This window comes from Giraffa tippelskirchi, chromosome 13 (genome assembly GCF_054371585.1).
Source record: "Giraffa tippelskirchi isolate mGirTip1 chromosome 13, T2T-mGirTip1v1.2.pri, whole genome shotgun sequence".
NCBI classification, from domain to species: Eukaryota; Metazoa; Chordata; class Mammalia; order Artiodactyla; family Giraffidae; genus Giraffa; species Giraffa tippelskirchi.
The window spans coordinates 86,547,635-86,568,831 of record NC_137287.1 but is presented as its reverse complement, the minus strand read 5'-3'; the positions used below and the strand labels follow the sequence as shown (position 1 = coordinate 86,568,831).

The 21,197-nt window shown below is 40.5% G+C and overlaps 1 protein-coding gene across 2 annotated transcripts in view; it reads right to left on the bottom strand.

Annotated features, from left to right (window-relative positions):
* Positions 1 to 885: 885 nt before the first annotated feature.
* Positions 886 to 21,197, bottom strand: part of LOC145533342 (aldo-keto reductase family 1 member C3-like) — a 75,862-nt gene continuing 55,550 nt past the window's right edge. For both annotated transcript variants that reach the window (XM_081560551.1, XM_081560552.1), the window contains 9 exons: positions 12,443 to 12,571; positions 9,250 to 9,417; positions 8,849 to 8,965; positions 7,520 to 7,597; positions 6,979 to 7,101; positions 6,086 to 6,195; positions 5,050 to 5,215; positions 3,098 to 3,180; positions 886 to 1,077 (listed from right to left, as the gene is read on the bottom strand). In XM_081560551.1, the coding sequence (XP_081416677.1) occupies positions 1,035 to 1,077; positions 3,098 to 3,180; positions 5,050 to 5,215; positions 6,086 to 6,195; positions 6,979 to 7,101; positions 7,520 to 7,597; positions 8,849 to 8,965; positions 9,250 to 9,417; positions 12,443 to 12,526 (972 nt within the window). In that variant the 5' untranslated portion in view covers positions 12,527 to 12,571 and the 3' untranslated portion in view covers positions 886 to 1,034. The remainder of the gene's footprint in view (positions 1,078 to 3,097; positions 3,181 to 5,049; positions 5,216 to 6,085; positions 6,196 to 6,978; positions 7,102 to 7,519; positions 7,598 to 8,848; positions 8,966 to 9,249; positions 9,418 to 12,442; positions 12,572 to 21,197) is intronic.

Genomic DNA, 21,197 nt, shown 5'->3' with positions numbered 1-21,197 from the left:
CAATCCTTCAGTGCTCAGCTTTCTTTATAGTCCAACTCTCACATCCACACATGACTACTGGAAAAATCATAGTTTTGACTAGATGGACCTTTGCTGGTAAAGTAATGTCAGCCAACTTGCTGTCCCTTATATGTTACATAACACTTGTCCTTCTTGAATTTAGCATTTTCTGTTCTAGAGTAATGAATGGAGCCACTGTCTCTATGTTGCAAGGCTGTTTCTTGTACAAATGAAAAGTTGTGTGGGATGAAGGGTAGTTGGTGTCTCTGCCTAACAGATGTACAGAAATGAGAGAGATTGTGCAGAATTATCTCCTACAGGCACTTACTCATTTCTAACAGCTAAGTCCTCCTGATTTCATTCACAGTCTTATCCTCCAGTAGGCTATCAGCTCAAGAATTTCTCATTTTAATTGATATTTATTGATAATACCATCTGTTGCTAAAGAATATTCAATAAAGTTTTGCTGAATTAATGAAGGAATGACAACCAATGAATCAGTGGCAAATATACAAGAATTCATCAAAATGCTAAGCATGAGCAAACAATTAAGAAATTAAATAAATGGATAAGATATGCTGCTTTATAGTAAGCAAAATATGATACTGGAGTTTTAAGTCATATTTTTATTTTACCAAGATACTTATGCTAAGTTTACAATAAGTGGAAAACCTGTAGATTGAAGATCTTTTCTCTTTGTAAATGAAAACACTCACACATTTCTACAGGAAAATCATGAGGAAAAGGCACCAATTTTAAGTATTATTAAATGGGTTAACCACAGCTTATCTTTATTCTCTATCATTTCCTTTCAACTTTCCAAACTTTCTGTAATTTGCATTTTTTTAACTATCAAAATAAAGTATTCTTACTTTGAAGTCTTCATTGTTTCATAAACTGTTTATTTTTTTTTAAGGAAAGGCAAACTTTCAAACATTCAGACATTTCATTTAAGCATCTCCACCAAGTACAAAAATCCTCTTCATAGTCCTAGAAGCAAGTAATTCTCAAAGAACCACAATGAGAGCTGAGAGTCAATATTCTTCAGAAAATGGATAGCCGGGCTGACCAACACCACTGAAAGAGAGGAGGGGGGTTAACTTATTAAATCTGTCATGTTGTCAAAAACTGCTGCTAAATAGATGCAGTCAGGATGCATTTGTCTAAATATATAAACACATCCCTCGTTCTCCCCCGACAAGCACACATGCAGGTGTCTGCTCCATGTGCGCACAGCACCTGCACGTTCAGTCCCAACATTCATGTGTAATATTCACTCCACAGTGACAGGTAGTTTGACTCAGGTTACAATTTATATGAGAGCACAAGACTTAGGGCTAACTGTGAAGGTCATTTCAGACACAGGTAGAACTTCTTCGGTCCCTAGCTGATGAAAAGGTGCACAGTGAACAAATTAGCTTCCCTTTTCCACACATCCATGGATAAGCAAATACTGAGCACTCCAAAAACACAGAGCACCTCCATTAAGGAACTTGTCATCTATAGGAGAGCTACCATGTGCACCTGAATAATCATATGGTTCAAAGTGGGATTATTACCTTTTTAATTTAGTCAAATATTGGTTATGCAGTAATTATTATTACTGCCTTTTTCATTTTTCCCATGTTTTTACTTTTCTTTCAGAATTTGTCTTTTTCAATTTGATTCATTAAAGAGTGCATTCTGAACAATTCCAAGTACCAGGAACCTGGCTCAGGTCATTACCTGAGCCCACAACGATAAATAAGTCCAGGCATTCACAGCCTAATGAAGGAAAACATACAATTATACTTAAAAGCCTTTAAGTACAGAAAAGTAACTATCCACCTTTTTTTCAATTATCATGTCTTTTATCAGAAGCATGATAGCTATAAAAACAATAGGGAGAGTTTTGAAATCTTTCACTGGAAACAAAATCTTCATTTCACCAATAATTTGTATTCCCTTCTCTCTAAACTCCCTTCCAACTTCTCCTTCTTTGATTAGCCCTCTGTCCCTTCAATCCTGACATCTTCCTGCAGTAATTGGGCAGCTGGAATTCAATGATAGTGACTAAGTCAAAGTCAAGAGGGTAGGGGCTCCCCGGGGGATGGATGGACAAATACAACACTGGTGTGAGTCTTGACTCAAGAAACCAGAGAGACCCAGACAGTCTTACCTGAGTGTGCCCTGCTAAGCAGTCAGTCACTGGAGGGTCAGTTAAGCTCATGATCTACTTGTAATTCAGTTTTGTGAGATAATAAGGATGAGGACATGGGAGTTGTAATAGAGAAGAAAGGGCAGTGAAGAGATAGATTTGTAGGAAACAGATGGTGTCTTGGTGAAGAAATTCCCATAAGGGAGAATGTCCACAAGATACTAAGGGGACAGGGTGGAGGCAGGCCCATGTGACATTGTAGCACTGATGGATGTTGGCTGTTCTAGGACCCTCCTCTACAAAAAAACACCTACAATACATTTTATAGTTGTCTCGGGATTAACATGATTGCAGGCTTCCTAGGTGGTTCAGTGGCAAAGGATCCACCTGCAAAGCAGGAGACATGGGTTTGATCCCTGGGTCAGCAAGATCCTCTGGAGAAGGACATGGCAACTCACTTCAATATTCTTGCCTGGGAAATCCCACGGACAGAGGAGCCTGGCGGGCTACAGTCCATGGGGTACCAAGAGTTGGAAATGACTGAGTGGCTAAATAACATCAACAAAACTTGAATGCAATTTGTGATGGATTCATTATTATACAGTTATTATTAATATAATAACTTTCCACTGATGTAGAAAGAAATGGATTAAACATGTGCACAGAACCCTGAAAGAATACAGGGCTACAGGCACTGTGCCCTCTGTGTTTTCTGGGTCCCTCAGCCTTGAGAGGAGGTACACCAGGCACAGGGATTAGGGGCACAGAGTAGTGAATTCACCACAATGTCAACTCAGGTGATTTTATTGATGGGCTGGCCTGGGCCCAATCCCATTTCTCTTGGTTAGAGACAGAGCCCTAGAGGAAACCTCTGGTCTGAGGTTTAAAAAGCTAAGCTCTCCTGCTGACCTGCTTGCTACAGAAAACAGTATTTGTGGGAAACATTGGCAAGTCACTTACAGTTGAAATTCGTAATATCTTATATTTCTGTTGAGGCCATCGATCGCTTTCATGTCTTCTGGAGTCAGTTCAAACTCAAACACCTGGAAGGCAAGAAGAATCACATTGACCTCTCCCCCAAGGAGTCGGCCTCCCCCTGGGGAGTGGAGGACTTTCCAGCTGGATAGAGACAGGAAAAGGGAACAGGGAAGCCATGTCTATCCTCAGCTTCCAGGTGAACAAGCCTGGGACAGTCTGCTGAGTTTCCACCTCTCCTTCCCACACCTTCTCCTTCTCTGTCCACCTCACAAACATTACAGCACATCAGTCGCTTATCTTTCTAAGTGAATTACTTGAGACAAAAAACAAAAAATCTAAAATCGTTTTTTTCCAAACACGTTGCTTTTAGACACTCCTGACTTGATATCTGAACCTGGCTGACATTAGACTGATTACCTCTCCCCAACATGCCCTAAGAGTGACAGCATTAAGCTGAAGCAGTGTGGGGAGGAGGCTCCCCTGAGAAAGCTTATTCAGGAATCTGGTATCAAACTACTCATTATCTATGATAGAATCTAAAAAAAAAAACCTTATGTATATACCTTGCTGGAGAAAACTATGAAACGTGTTTAAACATTAAGGAACAACAAATTATTAAAAATTCATGTCATAACAGTGAAATGGAAAGCTCAATTTTGTAAAGAAATGCATTTTCTCCAAAGTGATCTCTTGTTTCAATGCAACATGAACCAAAGACTTAAACACATATTATGTTGTGGAAGTTGGCATAGTGATACTAAATTTTAAATAAGAGAAGAGCTAGTCAAAAGCAGTCAAGACACCCTTAAAATAGAAGAACGTACCATTCTGAAAAGCAAAACCTATTTTTTACTTCAGTAACACAGTACAGAAATAGTTAAATAGTTAAATAAAAAAAGAGTGAGCAGAAATGTATTTATGGACACCTGATATGTGACAGAATTGACAATGAAAATGTGGAAAATATGGACAGTTGTTTTTGTTATTCAATCACTTAGTATGTCTGACTCTTTGTGACCCCAAAGGAAGAGATTTTTTTCCCCACTCACTGACAGAATCATATCACTGTGCTGAAAAGAAGACTATGTTAGTTGCCTTATTCTAGCCAATAAAAACTATACAGAGAAGTCTTCAGACTCCTCTGACAAGAGCTACAGTCACCTGCCAAAGCAGAACTGCCGAGCTGCTCAGCACTGAACTGCAAATGCACAAAAAAGCCCAGCCTAGAGGACAACAGCTTAGCTGAGTGCAGGCTGATTTTCAAACCACACATTCAGAGATACATAAATGAACTCCGCATTAAATCCTGAAACTGGGGAGAGTTTCCTGTACAACTAAGGGTACAATAATGGTCTCCTACAAATAAATCAAAGGAGAAACAACCTAGCTAAAGTGGACAAAGTCTTAAAGAGGAACTTCACAAAGACAGAAACTCAAAACGCTTAAACGTATGAAGGTGGAAACCCATTTGTATTCACGGAAATACAAAATAAAACCACAATGATTTGGAAGTTAAAGATCACTGCCATAATTTTTGTGCCCCCAAATTCACATGTTATGGTGTTAAAAATGGAGCCTTTGAGGGAGGAGTAGGTCATGATGGTAGAGCCCTCACGAATGAGATTTCAAGAATATCATATTCATATAAGAGACTTGGGAGAGCTCTGTTGCCCTTCCAACAAGTAAAGATACAAGAAGCCTGCGACCTGGAGGAGAGCCCTCACCCAACCACACGGGTACGCTGATCTCAGATCTACAGCTTCACAACTGTGAGAAACAAATTTAATTTTTTTCACAGCTACTCAGCCTGTGGTGTTTTGTTAGAGCACTTCAGACAGTCTAGGAAAAATCACATAATGCAATTTTATCAATTGAGAACAGAGAAACTAAGATATTTTCCTTAGGAACCCTCTGCCCACAGCACTGCTCATCACCTGTATGTTCTCTTTGATCCACTTCTTGTTGTTACCCTTGGCCAGAACCACAACCCCACGCTGTATCTGGTAGCGAAGGGCAACCAGAGCTGCCGTTTTCTTGTGCTTTTGGGCAATGGCAGAGAGAACTGGGTCCTCCAGGAGAACAGGATGGTTTGGGTTCACCCTGGAAGGAATTTCAGAAATGCTGAGGAGCTGAGACTGCTCGGTTTCTAAGAAGGCTATTCAAACAGACCAAGTAGGTCCACTCTAGACCAGTGCTTCATGAAGTGTGGTCCAGGGACCGGCAGCATCAGCATCACTTAGGATCTTATTAGAAATACAAATTCCATGGCTGAGCTGAAGACTAACTGAATCAGAACCTCAACTGTGTCACTTCCCATTCTGTGTTTACAGAGCTCTGCAGGTGATTCAGATGCATTATTGAGTTGAGACCAGAATGCCAAATTGTGGATTATTTTCTTTAATTCTCAGGGAGTGTTTTTCTTCCGCAATCAAGGGCATGAATAGAGAAACAGTAGGGAAAGCCCAGGAATTCTTTTTAAATTTCACTTTTTAAGGTATTGCTAAAAATTGAGTAGTCTCAAAAATAAGAGACGTTTATTTCATCATTATTTTTCTAGGATGTTCACAGAAATGCTTCAAATTGAAATTTTTTCTATCATGATATACCGAGCAGTTACATATTATTATCCCAATTTTAGATATAAGCTAAGTGAGGATTGCAACATCTATTTTTACAAATGTGGTCATTAGTTAATAGTTAATAAGTAAATCATGACATTAACTTGTGTCTCTGGTCTCAACTGGGGGACTATATATAGATTTCATGCAGACATTTGTTATTGATGAGTCTACAAGCTAATACAATGTAGAAAAATTGTCTGAGTGATGGGAAAATAAAAGAGAAGGATTCATTTCATCCCACCCCTCTCTCTTGTCTGCCTATGAGAGTTATCTGAGCACTGTGTTAAATTATTTCATCAAAAATTGAATTTCAGGGAAACTCCCAGTTGTCTTCATTAGGATTCAATACCATTCTTTTACTCGTTGGGATCCCAGAGCAGCATAGGCAACAAGAACGATTTCATGTGACTTGCAGAAATCCAACAGCTTGCTCTGGTTGAAATAAGGGTGACATTCCACCTGCAGAATGCCCAAAGAGAAGAGTGTCAGATTATATGCAAAGGCAATATTAATATGACAGAGAAAGACTAAAGGCTAATGGAAAGACTAGAATATTAAATGAAAATTGGAAATGTCAACATTTACAGAGAAACAGAGAAAAGTGTATTTATACACTTAATTCTATGATAGACATGAATGGGAGAACCAGTCCAAGACTGAGTAATCAAAAGCTGTGCTCTACATTTGAGCAAATATTTCATAAATTACTAGTATCACGTTGAGCCTTTAACTTCACCCTCTAACCTGGATGATTTTCATCACCTCCAACACGTTTTTCTGAACTGTGCTCCCTGCTTAAGACTCATAAATGCTGAGACAACAAGACCAAGAATTCAGACATCAGAACCCCACACAAACCTTTAAAATCCATCTCAGCTGTTTTAACTCTTTATTAATTTACTTCTGATTCCATGTTTTCATCATCTTTCTTCTTGTATGCAGTTCTCTTCTGGCACTTTTCCCTCCATCTGCTCATCCTTTCATCTCAGGGAAATGCCTTCTCCCTCTAGTTCTGCATTCTACCCACAGTTTAGAAGGAAGGCATCCCACCTTTTCCACCCGGACTTTTGTAAATAGAGATACTGTTATGAATTCTATTCACACTATCCAGAGAGGCTCTGCTCTCTAGAATCCTCTGTCCACAAAGGTCAGATGAACAGGAGGGGAGGACAAGCAGGCATCAGGCTCCAGGACAAGAAGAAGGTTCTTAAGAGCCGGAGGGAGAGGAGCCGAGCTGCTCACCTGGTTGCAGACAGGCTTGTACTTGAGTCCCGGCTTGTTCAGGATCTTCTCCAGCTGCTTGTGGTTGAAGTTGGACACTCCGATGGACTTGGTCAGCCCTGCATCCTTACACTTCTCCAGGACCTGGGAGGGAGGGGTGGTGAGCAGTCACTTGGAATGGGCAATAGAATAAGAATAAATGCTGAAAAACATCAGTAATCACACTCATCCATCAAGAATTACCCTTGACTATCAAGAAGAAAAATCAGAAAGGAGGTCATGATAAAAAAGAAAACTACTGCCCCCACCTTAGAAAAACTCCAGAGAAGATATATCACATGGGGGGAAAAAGATGCCTGTCTACACTGTCCCAAATTCTCCTCCTCCGTTCCTCTCTGTGAACATTTCAGCAATGGTTTCCTCCCCACAACCCCAGTATCCAGCCCTTAGATTCATGAACTGCTGAGTCTGATGGTCCACAGCCCATTCTCACAGGTAGAAGAAATAAAGGAAGTTCCCCTTCTTCTGGCTTACCCCCCGGTTCTCTCCTCCCCAGACTCACCTCCCACGTGTAACAGAAATCCACTGAGTCAAATATCAGTTTTCCATTTTCGTCTTTTGGGTATAATTCCTTCCCTGGCTGGAATAGAAGCAGTCATTTTAGACATGTCACAAAATAATTTCTCTGCATTTAGCCAGTCTGCTAGGCACCAGGGATTTAACCTCCATCAGGTAGGTTTACAAATTTCTAAATATTAATATTTGCAAAGTGATTTGCATATATGGAGTTGTCAGCAATACCTTTAGGAAGGAGGCTTATTCCAATCTCTTACACTCAATATATGTTGTAATAAATACAATTTTTCTAGGTCCTAAAAGGGATTCACACTGACTTCTCTGAATTTTGTCTGCTCCTTGTACTTGCCTATTTTGAAATGCCTTTTCGGGCTGGGAATGGCAGTAAATTACATGACATAATTTCCAGAATAAAAATTGCAGTCTTCAGACAACTAGATATCAGACTTTTTTCCCTCTGAGCATCAGGTGCCCTAGGGCAGGCATGTGAACCAGCAAGGCTATCTTTAGGTGGATGGAATGTGGACGATCCAGACATGCTCTCAAATATTCGTGACCACGAGCCTTGAACTGCCCCAAGGTCATATTTGCCACCAATGGAAAATGTTCAGTAAAAATAAAGTAAATCATGAGTAGTGTCCTGATAAGGGATAGAAAAAAGGAGACATTTCTGAACACTGCTGCAAATCCTCAAATCTCTCTGTGTCTGGGACTTGCCATCTACATAGTCCACTAAGCTATTTTGCATTAGATGGCTTGAGTTTATTTCTGTAACTTGAAATCAAGAGTTCTAAGTAAACAATTCTTAATGGCTAAGTGCAGTCTACAAACCTCATCCTGAAGACAGGCAAGAGTGTAGACAGTGTCTCCCAACTCCCTATAAAGTTAAGAAGTTGAGACTCACCCAGAGGGAGCACCACCAAATCTGCTCAACTTGAAATAGTAAAAGACAAGATTAACTCATCATGTTCAATGTAAGGCAGTGTCATGCTCACCACAGCTGCACCAAACTCTTGGCTCATGAAATCCCCAGACACTCAGGAGTCATAACCAGGCCTGTGTGCAGAACTGGCTTATTTCTATCTCCTTTAATTTTTCAGCCAGAGCCTCAGATTATTAACTTCTTTCTCTGAGAGACGTGTAAGGGATTCAAAAAACTCAGTAAAAAGATAATCACAAAGGATTATTTGGGGGATTCTACTCTAGTGTAATCATCCCTTGAGCCTACTAAGAAAAATCTTTTTAACCATCCATGCAAGTTGATACACATTCTAACACAAGATGTAACATTGATGTGATCACACAAATTTCTAACCTTCAGAGCCAGCGGATAATGAATAATATACAGATCAACATAGTCCAGTTGAAGATTTTTCAGTGACTTTTCCAAGGCTGGTCGGACCAACTCCGGTCGAAGGGAAGTTAACCAAAGCTGCAGAGGTTAAAGAATGAAAGTTGGATTAATAATACACTAGGTAATTTTTTTTTATCTTACTGTGAGGCTTGTGGGATATTACTTCCCTTACCAAGGATGGAATCCTGGCTCATGACAGTAAAGCACCAAGTCTTAAACAATGAACCACTAGGGAACTCAAATACTTTAGGAACATACCAATAAGCATAGTTCACCAAGCAACTCTTCACCAAAGGATCCTATTATATAATTGTCACCTGGGCACAATCACTTCCACACGTGCACACACACACACACAGTACCTTTGAAGTGCAGAATATGTCTTCTCTCTTCACAGTGCCATCTGCAATCTTGCTTCGAATGGCCTGGCCAATCTCCTCTTCATTTTGGTAGGCATGCGCACAGTCAATATGGCGGAACCCAACCTCTATAGCGAATGGGGTGAATTCCAGAGCATCCCTCTTAGCAACCTACATAAGCAACAAAGGTAGAAGTTGAATATCCACATAAGATATTGCTAGGCACAAGCTTTGATATTCCCAAGAATCAAATTTTTTCTATGTCTTTGGTTAGTTCTGTATGTGTAGTGATGAACCCATGACATTTTCCCTTAACATTCCTAATAAGTAATTAAATGAACACTACCCAGGAACCCTTCAACTTCAGGTGATCAGTGGCTGATTGCTGGTATCAGAGGATGGCAAGACCACCTTTAGGTTCAGTGATTTGATGAAACAACCCAAAGGACTCAACAAAATGTTGTAGTCATGAATATGATTTATAATGTGAGGTGTTTGAAGCAAAATGAGCAAAGTTACAAGGTGCCTGGTAAAAGTATCAAGAACCAAGGTGAAAGCTTCTGAGACCTCTATCTACCAGTGAAGCCACACAGAATACACCAAAAAAAAAAAGACAACTGTATCTTTTCAAGGTGTACGATGTGATATTCTCATATAAGTTATTCTTGTTATTCACTTGCTCAGTCGTGTCTGACTCTTTGCAGCCCCATGGACAGCAGCACTCCAGGCTTCCCTGTTCTTCACCGTCTCCCAGAGTTTGCTCAAACTCATGTCCTTTGAGCCAATGATGCCATCAAACCATCTCATCCTCTGTCCCCTCCTTCTCCTCCTGCTTTCAATCTTTCCCAGAATTAGGGTATTTTCCAATGAGTTGTCACTACCATCAAGTAGCCAAAGTATTGGAGCTTCAGCTTTAGCATCAGTCATTCCAAGGAATATTCAGTGTTGATTTCCTTTAGGATTGACTAGTTTGATCTTCTGGCTGTCCGAGGGACTCTCAAGAGTCTTCTCCAACATCACTGTTCAAACGCATCAATTCTTTGGTGCACAGCCTTCTTTATGGTCCAGCGCTTACATCCATACATGAACATGACTACTGGAAAAACCATAGCTTTGACAATATGCACCTTTGTGGGCAAAGTAATGTCTCTGCTTTTTAATACACTGTCCAAGTTTGTTATAGCTTTTCTTCCAAGGAGCAAGTGTCTTTTAATTTCCTGGCTACACACCATTCACAGTAATTTTGGAGACAAAAAAAATAGTCTGTCACTGTTTCCATTTTTTCCCCATCTATTTGCCATAAAGTTATGGGACAGGATGCCATGATCATAGTTTTTCAAATGTGGAGTTGAAAGCCAAGTTTTTCACTCTCCACTTTCACCTTCAAGAGGCTGTTTAATTCCTCTTCACTTTCTGCCATTATGGTGGTGTCATTTGCATATCTGAGGTTACTGATGTTTCTCACGGCAATCTTGATTCCAGCTTGAGCTTCATCCAGCCTGGCATTTCTCAGGATTGTACTTACTCATATAAGTATCCATTGTTAATAATTACCACAAGCAAGCTAGTTAACAGAGCCATCACCTCACATAGCTACCTTTTAGAAGTGCTTGTAAGAAGATATAAGTCTAGTCTCTACAAAATCTCAAGATATAGCCCATTATTTTTAACTATAGTCAACTTGCTGTACATCAGGTCTCCAGAATTATGCATCTTATAACTGAAGGTTGTACCCTTGACCAACATCTTTCCATTTTTCCCAGTCTTGTCACCAGCTTCTGGTCACCATACCTCTACTCTCTCTTCTATGAGTACCACTATTTTAGATTCCACCTACAAAGAGATCATGCAGTATTTGTCTTTCTATTTCTGGCTTACTTCACTTAGCTTAATGTTCTCCCAGTTCTTCTGATGATTGCAAATGGATTAACTTTGTTTTCAATGCTCAATAATGTTCCATTTCTTTTTATGTGATTCAGAATCTTTCCCATTTCAAGGAGGTAGATAACTGGTATAACAGACTTCTGCTGGGTCTAGTTCTGGTTTTTCTTAAATGCACAGACATTTAGGGATGGGCTTCCTTGGTGGCTCAGATGGTACAGAATCCGCCTGCAATGCAGGAGACCTGTGTTTGATCCCTGGGATAGGAAGATTCCCTGGAGAAGGGAAAGGCTACCCACTTCAGTATTCTGGCCTAGAGAATTCCATGGACTGTACAGTCCATGGGATTGCAAAGAGTCGGACATGACTGAGTGACGTTCACTTTCCAGAAGGTACCTGGGAATGAGCCCATGAGCTTCAGTAACAGCCCTGTCCCTTTCCTCTCCTCAACCCAATGTGCTCTATGAAGTAAACAAGTTCTGTCTTCTATCTGCAAAGTGTCTCTTAATAATTTTTCCATTTTATAAATTAGAATAGTGAGCCTCAACGTCTAAGTCCAGTCCCTTGTCATATCTACTCTAAAGACAAGATAAACAGCAAACTTTCTGGCTTGCAGTCTAGAGACTTGTCCATTAGCCCCTCTTATGACCAAGCACTGCAGACCATACTTTAATAAAAATGCATTACAAAACCCCAGGATACATTACAAAACCTGGCCTGTAAGATTGTATCTTATCCCCTCAAGTGATACTATAGTTCCCATCAGAAGAAATTTCCAAGCAGAAACAGAAGCACAAGGCAAAATGCAGCTGGAGCGTTTCTTGCCTGGCACCAAGCAGGTATCCCACAGTAGAAAAGCAGTTCTCTCCCATTAGTTTTCAGTCACCTCATCTTTAGGACCTTCCACCTCAAATACTTCTCTGGGTCATGTCTTATTGGAAGCAAGAAAGTGTTCTTGAACTAATAAAATGTACAGAGAAACCTTGCAACTGCAGTCACCCACAAAGGAAAGCAGTTGACAGTCAGTGATCTTGACAGCCGAGTCTCATCTCTTCTGCCAAGCTGGGAAAGAGATGGAAACTGGAGGGGAACCCAGACCCAGAGTAATCTACAGGTGAGCACAGTTTCATACCCTGATGCAGAGTGAAGACTAAATGCTCTCTCCTCTTTTATAGGGCATGGTTCTGGCCTGGTTAGTGGAACAATGTGATCCTCCCAGAGTCACACAGGAGCTCAGTGCTTGACAACCCAAGTCCCTTTCACTCATGTTACATCCACTACTACTTATATCTTAACCTACAATGGCTACTGTTACCTCTGGAGGTGCATAGGTTCCAAACCCCAGGACAGGAATGAAGTGGCCGTCATTAAGTTTCACTCTCTGGCCTTTGAGATCCATTGCCTATTTCTCCTCGGAGTAACCAGACTGATGTTTTTCTTCTTCCTTCACAAGTTAGGAATAACAGGAAGGTAACACCCCAGCTGCACCATCCAATGTTAACAGATATATTGTAGGAGGAGCATGATTAAACCAGTTCCCATTGAGTAAGAACAGGATTGAAATCAGTTAGCTTGTTTCCTTTTTTTTTTAGCAGTAAAACACTATTATATAATGATGATATGTGCTGAACAATTATTGACCATATGTTAGACTAGAAACTTCCACAAGAGCAATATTTTTTATTTTTCTATTTCAAAGCTAATTGCAATCAAATATCAGTTGAAACAACGGTCTTACAGTACAAACATGCATGCATACACAAATCACACAATCTAAAAGTGTTTAATAAACATTTTTGAAAATGTTATCCCTTAATAAAGAATCAAAACTTCAAATGAAAATAAATTTGCCTTTTTACATTTTCCACCAGCAAAATTATTATGCTTTACAGACCTGACTGGTGAAATCCTGAACATGATACGGAAACCAGACATTTTGGCAAAGTGCTTATTGGAGGTTAATTATTAATAGTTTTAGGATATCATGTGCAGTGTGCAAAGAGACTCTGAGTGTTCATACATTGTACTTAGTTATATAACTTTAATAGTACTCTCATAATGTAACTGACACATATTTTACATAATTTACCAACTGTTCCACATTATTTACAAAAGAAAAACCTATAAACAAATTAAAATACAACAAATTTGGAAAGAGTAATGGAAATTGTGATGCACTTATAGACAGGGATATTGTGAAGACAAATAAAATTTAACGTGTGCAGTGATGTCCGCAAAATGGTGAGATGGGAGGACTGAAGTCTCCCATGAAAAGACAAGAAAAGAAAGAGAAGACAGCTGAAAAACCTCATAGGAGCTCTGGAAAACAGTCAAACAAAGATCTACAGCAAAAAAAAAGTGAACGGGTAACTAGGAAAATTCCAGAACAAAATGACAGAAAATTTCATCGTGTATTACTCACCTGTACCCTCCTCCTGCCTGGGGCAGTACAGTCTTGATCAGCTCCCAGTTGCCTCCCTCAAACTAGAACGATCAGAGAAAACCTTACGTGCAATGTTCCAACCTACCTGGGGACTGTCTGGAGACTGGTGTCTGTTCCACTTAACTCTAAACTTAAACTGAAGAGCAGCTGGAGTGGCTATTACAGCTACAGGGGGTATATATATTTATATATATATAAATATATATATACAGGGACTCAAGGACAAAGGAATAAAGGTGGAGACATAGACCATGTATTAATAAAACCCTGAATAGAACTGGGGTGTGGCTTCGGGGGACATAGGGCATTCAAAAAACTGTCATAAATTTACCGGAATCAGAAAGCGATTCTCGGGCCAGGCACAATTATGACTCAGAAATGACTGAGACTCCTTAGCTTTCCTGTTGGGCTGATCCCAGGAATAAAAATCATGACAAGAAACAAATCAACCAAGAGCAAAGTTTTACCTGCTGTTTCAAGTACTCAATGATGAACACAAACACACACAGGAATACATACAAAGGAATACACACACACACAGCAACACACACAGGAACATACACACACACATCTGGATGGGGCAGTGCACACTTATAAGGGATGGAATGAGTTTGGACCCAGCCATCAGAGTTCTGCTCCAGCACCTTGGGACCCACAGGGCCCAGTAGGGTGGGGACACCCAGTGAGCACAGAGGCCTCTGCTCACACTTGGCTTTGTTGTAGCCTCTCTCTTTCCTTCCCACCAAGCTGCCAGCATACCCTGGGGAAGGGGTGACCCTGCCAACATCAGCTCCAGCTCTCCCCCAGATCCTCCAGGCACAAAGACTGCACAGGGACCTGTCCACACATGGACACCCCTGCAAGACCAGAACAGGTAAGTTTCTCACCTAATTTCATAGGGATGCTTCCCTGGTGGCTCAGCTGGTAAAGAATCTGCCTGCAATGTGGGAGACCTGGATCGATCTCTGGATTGGGAAGATCCCCTGGAGAAGGAAACAGCTACCCACTCCAGTATTCTGGCCTGGAGAATTCCATGGACTGTACAGTCCATGGGATCACAAAGAGTCGGACACAACTGATCCACTTTCACTTCATAGGGAGAGAGGAAGTTAAGCAAAATGAGAAGAGAGAGGAATTTGTGTCAAATGAAACAATAAGAATAAACACCTGTATTTTTTTTAATGGCTGAGTAATATTCCATTGTGTATATGTACCACAGCTTCCTTATCCATTCGTCTGCTGATGGACATCTAGGTTGCTTCCATGTCCTGGCTATTGTAAACAGTGCTGTGATGAACATTGGGGTACACGCGTCTCTTTCAATTCTGGTTTCCTCGGTGTATATGCCCAGCAGTGGGATTGCTGGGTCATATGGCAGTTCTAGTCCCAGTTTTTTAAGGAATCTCCACACTGTTCTCCATAGTGGCTGTACTAGTTTGCATTCCCACCAACAGTGTAAGAGGGTTCCCTTTTCTCCACACCCTCTCCAGCATTTATTACTTGTAGACTTTTGGATAGCAGCCATTCTGACGGGCGTGAAATGATACCTCATTGTGGTTTTGATTTGCATTTCTCTAATAATGAGTGATGTTGAGCATCTTTTCATGTGTTTGTTAGCCATCTATATGCCTTCTTTGGAGAAATGTCTGTTTAGTTCTTTGGCCCATTTTTTGATTGGGTCATTTATTTTTCTGGAATTCAGCTGCAGAAGTTGCTTGTATATTTTTAAGATTAATTGTTTGTCTGTTGCTTCATTTGCTATTATTTTCTCCCATTCTGAAGGCTGTCTTTTCACCTTGCTTATAGTTTCCTTTGTTGTGCAAAAGCTTTTAATTTTAATTAGGTCCCATTTGTTTATTTTTGCTTTTGTTTCCAATATTCTGGGAGGTGGGTCATGGAGGATCCTGCTGTGATTTATGTCGGAGAGTGTTTTGCCAATGTTTTCCTCTAGGAGTTTTATAGTTTCTGGTCTTACGTTTAGATCTTTAATCCATTTTGAGTTTATTTTTGTGTACGGTGTTAGGAAGTGTTCTAGTTTCATTTGAATCGGTTCTACTGAGATGGATGAAACTGGAGCCCATTATACAGAGTGAAGTAAGCCAGAAAGAAAAACAACAATACAGTATACTAATGCATATATATGGAATTTGAAAGATGGTAACGATAACCCTATATGCGAGACAGAATAAGAGACACAGATGCATAGAACAATTTTATGGACTCTGAGGGAGAAGGTGAGGGTGGGACGTTCTGGGAGAATAGCATTGAAACATGTATATTATCATATGTGAAACAGAACACCATTCCATGTTCGATGCAGGAGACAAGGGCTCAGGGCCGGGGCAATGGGATGACCCAGAGGGATGGGATGGGGAGGGAGGTGGGTGGGGGGTCCAGGAAGGGGAACACATGTAAACCCATGGCTGATTCATGTCAATGTATGGCAAAAACTATTACAATATTGTAAAGTAATTAGCCCCCAACTAAAATAAATAAATTTATTTAAAAAAATAAAATAAAATATTTTAAGATAAAAAAAAAGAATAAACACCTGAAAAAAATCACCTATAAGATAGACATTAATAGTTTACCAATATAATTGACTGGAATTTAGAAACATAAGAAGAATGCTACCTTAACTAGGGAATAGAACATACTAACATTCACAGTGTATGGGGTTCCAGAAGTAGAAGAGAGGGGGAAAGGGGCAGAAAATGTATCTGTTGAAATTATGGCTAAAATTTTCTGAACCTGGGACTTCCCTGGTGGTCCAGTGATGAGGACTCTGTGCTTCCACTGCACGGGGCACAGGTTCCAAACCTGGCCGGGGAGCTACTTACCAAAGGTAATTGAAATCATGAGATGGGGGATGTTCCTGGATTACCTGGATCACTCTGGTATATTCACAAAATCCTTATACGTGGGACCTGGGAGGGTTGTAGTCGAAGAGAAGGTGGGTAGATAGGAGCATTAGACAAGAGAATTGAAGACACTATGCGCTGTCTCTGAAGATGGTGGAAGAGTGTCCAAGACAAAAAATGAAGCGTTCTCTTGTTGTACAGTGACACAGTCGAGTACGACTCTTTGCACCCCATGGACTATAGCACACAATGATTCCCTGTCCTTCACTATCTCCTGGGGTTTGCTCAAACTCATGTCCTTTGAGTCAATGATGCCATCAAACCAGCTCATCCTCTGTCACGCCCTTCTCCTCCTGCCCTCAGTCTTTCTTGCATCAGGGTCTTTTCCAATGAGTCAGCTCTTCGCATTAGGGTGAAAAATATTGGAGCTTCAGCTTCAGCATCAGTCCTTTCAATGAATATTCAAGGTTGTTTTCCTGTAGGATTGACTGCTTTGTTCTCCTTGCTGTTGAAGGGACTGAATCTTCTCCAGCACCACAGTTCAAAAGCATCAATTCTTCAGCCTTCTTTATGGTCCAACTCTCACATCTATACATGACTACTGAAAAAAACCATAATTTTGATTATATGAAACTTGGTGGGCAAAGTGATGTCTCTGCTTAATACGCTGTCTAGGTGTGTCACAGATTTTTTTCCAAGGACCAAGTGTCTTAGTTTCCTGGTTGCAGTCATGGACTACAGCGATTTTGGAGCCCAAGAAAATTAAGTCTGTCACTGTTTCCATTTTTCCCCCAACTATTTGCCATAAAGTGATGGGACTGGGTAGGCTTCCAGGTGGCACTACTGGTTAAGAACCTGCCAATGCAGGAGACATAAGTGACATGGGTTCTACACCTGGGTCAGGAAGATCCCCTGAAGGAAGGCGTGGCAACCCACTCCAGTATGCTTGCTCAGAGAATCCCATGGACCGTGGAGCCTGGCCAGCTACAATCCATAAGGTCTCAAAGAGTCAGACATGACTGAAGCGACTTAGCATGCACTCACCCACAATGTGACTGATTGCAATGATCTTATTTTCTTCAGTGCTGAAATTTAAGCCAGGTTTTTCACTCTCCTCTGCCACCTTCATCAAGAGGCTCTTTAGTTCCTCTTCGCTTTCTGCCTGAAAGGTGGAGTTATCTGCATAACTGAGATTGTTGATATTTCTCACATCAATCTTGATTCCAGCCTGTGATTTATCCAAACCTGCACTTAGCTTGATGTACTCCACATATAAGTCAAATATGCAGGGTGGCAATATACAGCCTTGACATACTCCTTTCCCAATCTTAAACCAGTTCGTTGTTCCATGTCTGCTTCTAACTGTTGCTTCTGTTGCATACAGGTTTCTCAGGAGGCAGTAAGGTTTTCTGTTATTCCCATGTCTCTAAGAATTTTCCACAGTTTGTTGTGATCCACACAGTCAAAGACTTTCAAGTAGTCATGGAAGCAGAAGTAGATGTTTTTATGGAATTCATTTGCTGTTTCTATGATCCAAGAGATATTGGCAATTAGATCATTGCTTCCTCCACTTTTTCTAAATCCAGCTTGTAAAAGTTCTCTGTTCACATATTGCTAAAGTCTAGCTTAAAGGATTTTGAGCATTAGTGTGCTAGCATGTGAAATGAGTGCAATTTGCAGTAGTTTGAACATACTTTGGCATTGTCCTTTTTTGTGACTGGAATGAAAACTGACTTTTTCCAGTCCTGTGGCCACTGCTTTGCTTTCCAAATTTGCTAGCGTAATGACTGCAGCACTTTAACAGCATCATCTTTTAGGATTTGAAACAGCTCAGCTAGAATTCCATCATGTCCACTAACTTTGTTCATAGTAATGCTTCCTTAGGCTGACTAGACTTCACACTCCAGGATTCTGGCTAGAGGTAAGTGACCACACCATCGTGGTTATCCAGGTCATTAAGACCTTTTTTGCACAGTTCTTCTGTGTATTCTTGCCCCTCTTTTTAATCTCCTCTGCTTTTTTAGGTCCTTACCATTTCTTTCCTTTATTGTCCTCATCTTTACTTGAAAAGTTTCATTGGTATCTCTAATTTTCTTGAAGAGACATCTAGTCTTTCCCATTCTATTGTTTTAGTTTATTTCTTTGCATTGTTCTCTTAAGAAGGCTTTCTTATCTCTATTCCTTGAAACTCTGCACTCAGTTGGGTATATCTTTCCCTTACTCATTTGCCTTTCCCATTTCCTCTTTCCTCAGCTATTTTCAAGGTCTCCTCAGACAGCCATTTTGTCTTCTTGCATTTCTTTTTCTTCGGGATGGTTTGGTCACCACCTCCTATACAGTGTTACAAACCTCATCCATAGTTTCAGGCACTCTATCAATTTAATCCCTTCAGTCTATTAATAAGTTCCATTATATCATCATAAGGGATTTTATTTAGGTCATATGTGAATGGTCTAGTGATTTTCCTACTACAGGGAAGGAATATAGGTCCACCTATCAGCAGAAAATTGGATAAAAGATTTACTGAGTATGACCCTGCCTACCAGAGTAAGACTCAGTTTTCCCCACAGTCAGTCCCTCCCATCAGGAAGCTTGCAAAGCCTCTTATCTTCATCCATCACGTGGCAGACAGAGGAGCAAGAATTTCAATCCTATGGCCCTCAGAATGAAAACCACAATCACAGAAAACTAACCAAAATGATCACATGGGATCACAGTCTTCTGTAACTCATGAAACTATAAGTCATGCCATACAGGGCCACCCAAGATGGGCGAGTCATGGTGGAGAGTTTCAGCAAAACGTGATTCACTAGAGAAGGCAATGGAAAACCACGTTAGCATTCTTGCTGCGAGAACCCTGTGAACAGAATGAAAAGGCCAAAAAGATATGACACTGAAGGATGAACTCCCCAGGTCAGTAGGTGCCCAATGTGCTACTAGGGAAGAGGGATAAATAGCACCAGAAAGAATGAAGAGGCTGCGCCAAAGCAGAATTAAAGGCCAGTTGTAGAGGTATCTGTTGGTGAAAGTAAAGTCTGATGCTTGTAAAGAATAATATTGCATAGGAACCTGGAATGTTAGGTCTCTAATCCAGATAAACTGAATGTTTACAAACAGGAGATTGCAAGAGTAAACATGGACATTTTAAGAATCAATGAACTAAAATGGAAAGAAATGGGCAAATTTAATTCAGATGACCATTATATCTACTACTGTGGGCAAGAATCCCTTAGAATAAAAGGAGAAGCCCTCATAGTCAATAAAAGATTCCAAAATGCAGTACTTGGGTACAATCTCAAAAATGACAGAATGATCTTTCTTCACTTCCAAGGGAAATCATTCAACATCACAGTAATCGAATTCTATGCCCCAACCGCAAATGCTGAAGAAGCTAAAGCTGAAAGGTTCCGTGAAGACCTACAAGACCTTCTAGAACTAACAAAAAAAAGATGTCCTTTTCATCATAGGGAGCTGAAATCCAAAAGTAGGAAGTCAAGAGATACCTGGAGTAACAGGCAAGTTTGGCCTTGGAGTACAAACAATGCAGGGCAAAGGCTAACAGAGTTTTGCCAAGAGAACACTCTAATCATAGCAAACACCCTCTTCCAACAACACAAGACCTGTTCTCTAGGAGCTGGAAAAGGCAATAAAATAGATTTCTCCCTACAACTTCCAGAAAAGAATGCAGGCCTGCAGGCCTTTGATTTTAGCCCATTGATTTTGAATTTCTGACCTCCACAAATGTAAAATAACAAATTGGTGTGTCAAGCCACAAAATTTTTGGCCATTTGTTGGAGCAGCAGAAGTAACTAATACAGATGTGGTTCAAGTCAACCCACCTCTGACTGCTGATCATAGGTTTTCGTCTCTCTACTAGATCGTTCCCCTGACCTCAGAAACAGCTGGTCATCTCCCCTAACTAGGAGCCTCTTCCACTTTCTTTAGCAACTGCCCGATTCCTTGGTCCTCAATACAGCAAAGTTTTGAAAGCTGTGTATACACTGTCTATCACTGGTCTCTTCATGCCATTTCTTGAACCCACTCTACTCAAGGTTTGCCTTTACCACTCTTACCAAAGCCGCACTTGACCTTGCCAAGGTTAACTGCCAAATCCAGTAGTCAGTTTTCAGTCTTCTCTCACTTGTCTCTTTGGAAGTGTTGGACTCTTCTTTCCTCCAACCATTTACTTCACGTGCCTTCTAAGAACAGTCCCTCCCACTTCACTAGCCTCTCCTTTTCAGCCTCTTTTGCTGGTTCTTTCACTTAAAAAAAAAAATACCCAGCTTCTTTTTTTTAATTTATTTATTTATTTTAATTGGAAGCTAATTACTTTACAATATTGTGAAGGTTTTTGCCATACATTGACATGAATCAGCCATGGGTGTACATGTGTCCCCCTGTCCTGAGCCCCACTCCCATCACCCTCCCCATCCCATCCCTCTGGGTTGTCCCAATGCACTGGCTTTGAGTGCCCTGTTTCATTCATCAAGCTTGGACTCGTCATATATTTCACATATGGTAATATACATGTTTCAGTGCTATTCTCTCTAATCCTCCCACCTTAGCCTTCTCCCACAAAGTCCAAAAGTGTGTTCTTTATAATTGTGTCTCTTTTGCTGTCTTGCATATAGAGTCATCATTAGCATCTTTCTAAATTCCATATATATGCGTTAATATATTGTATTGGTGTTGTTCTTTCTGACTTACTTCACTCTGTGTAATAGGCTCCAGTTTCATCCACCTCATTAGAAATGACTCAAGTGCAT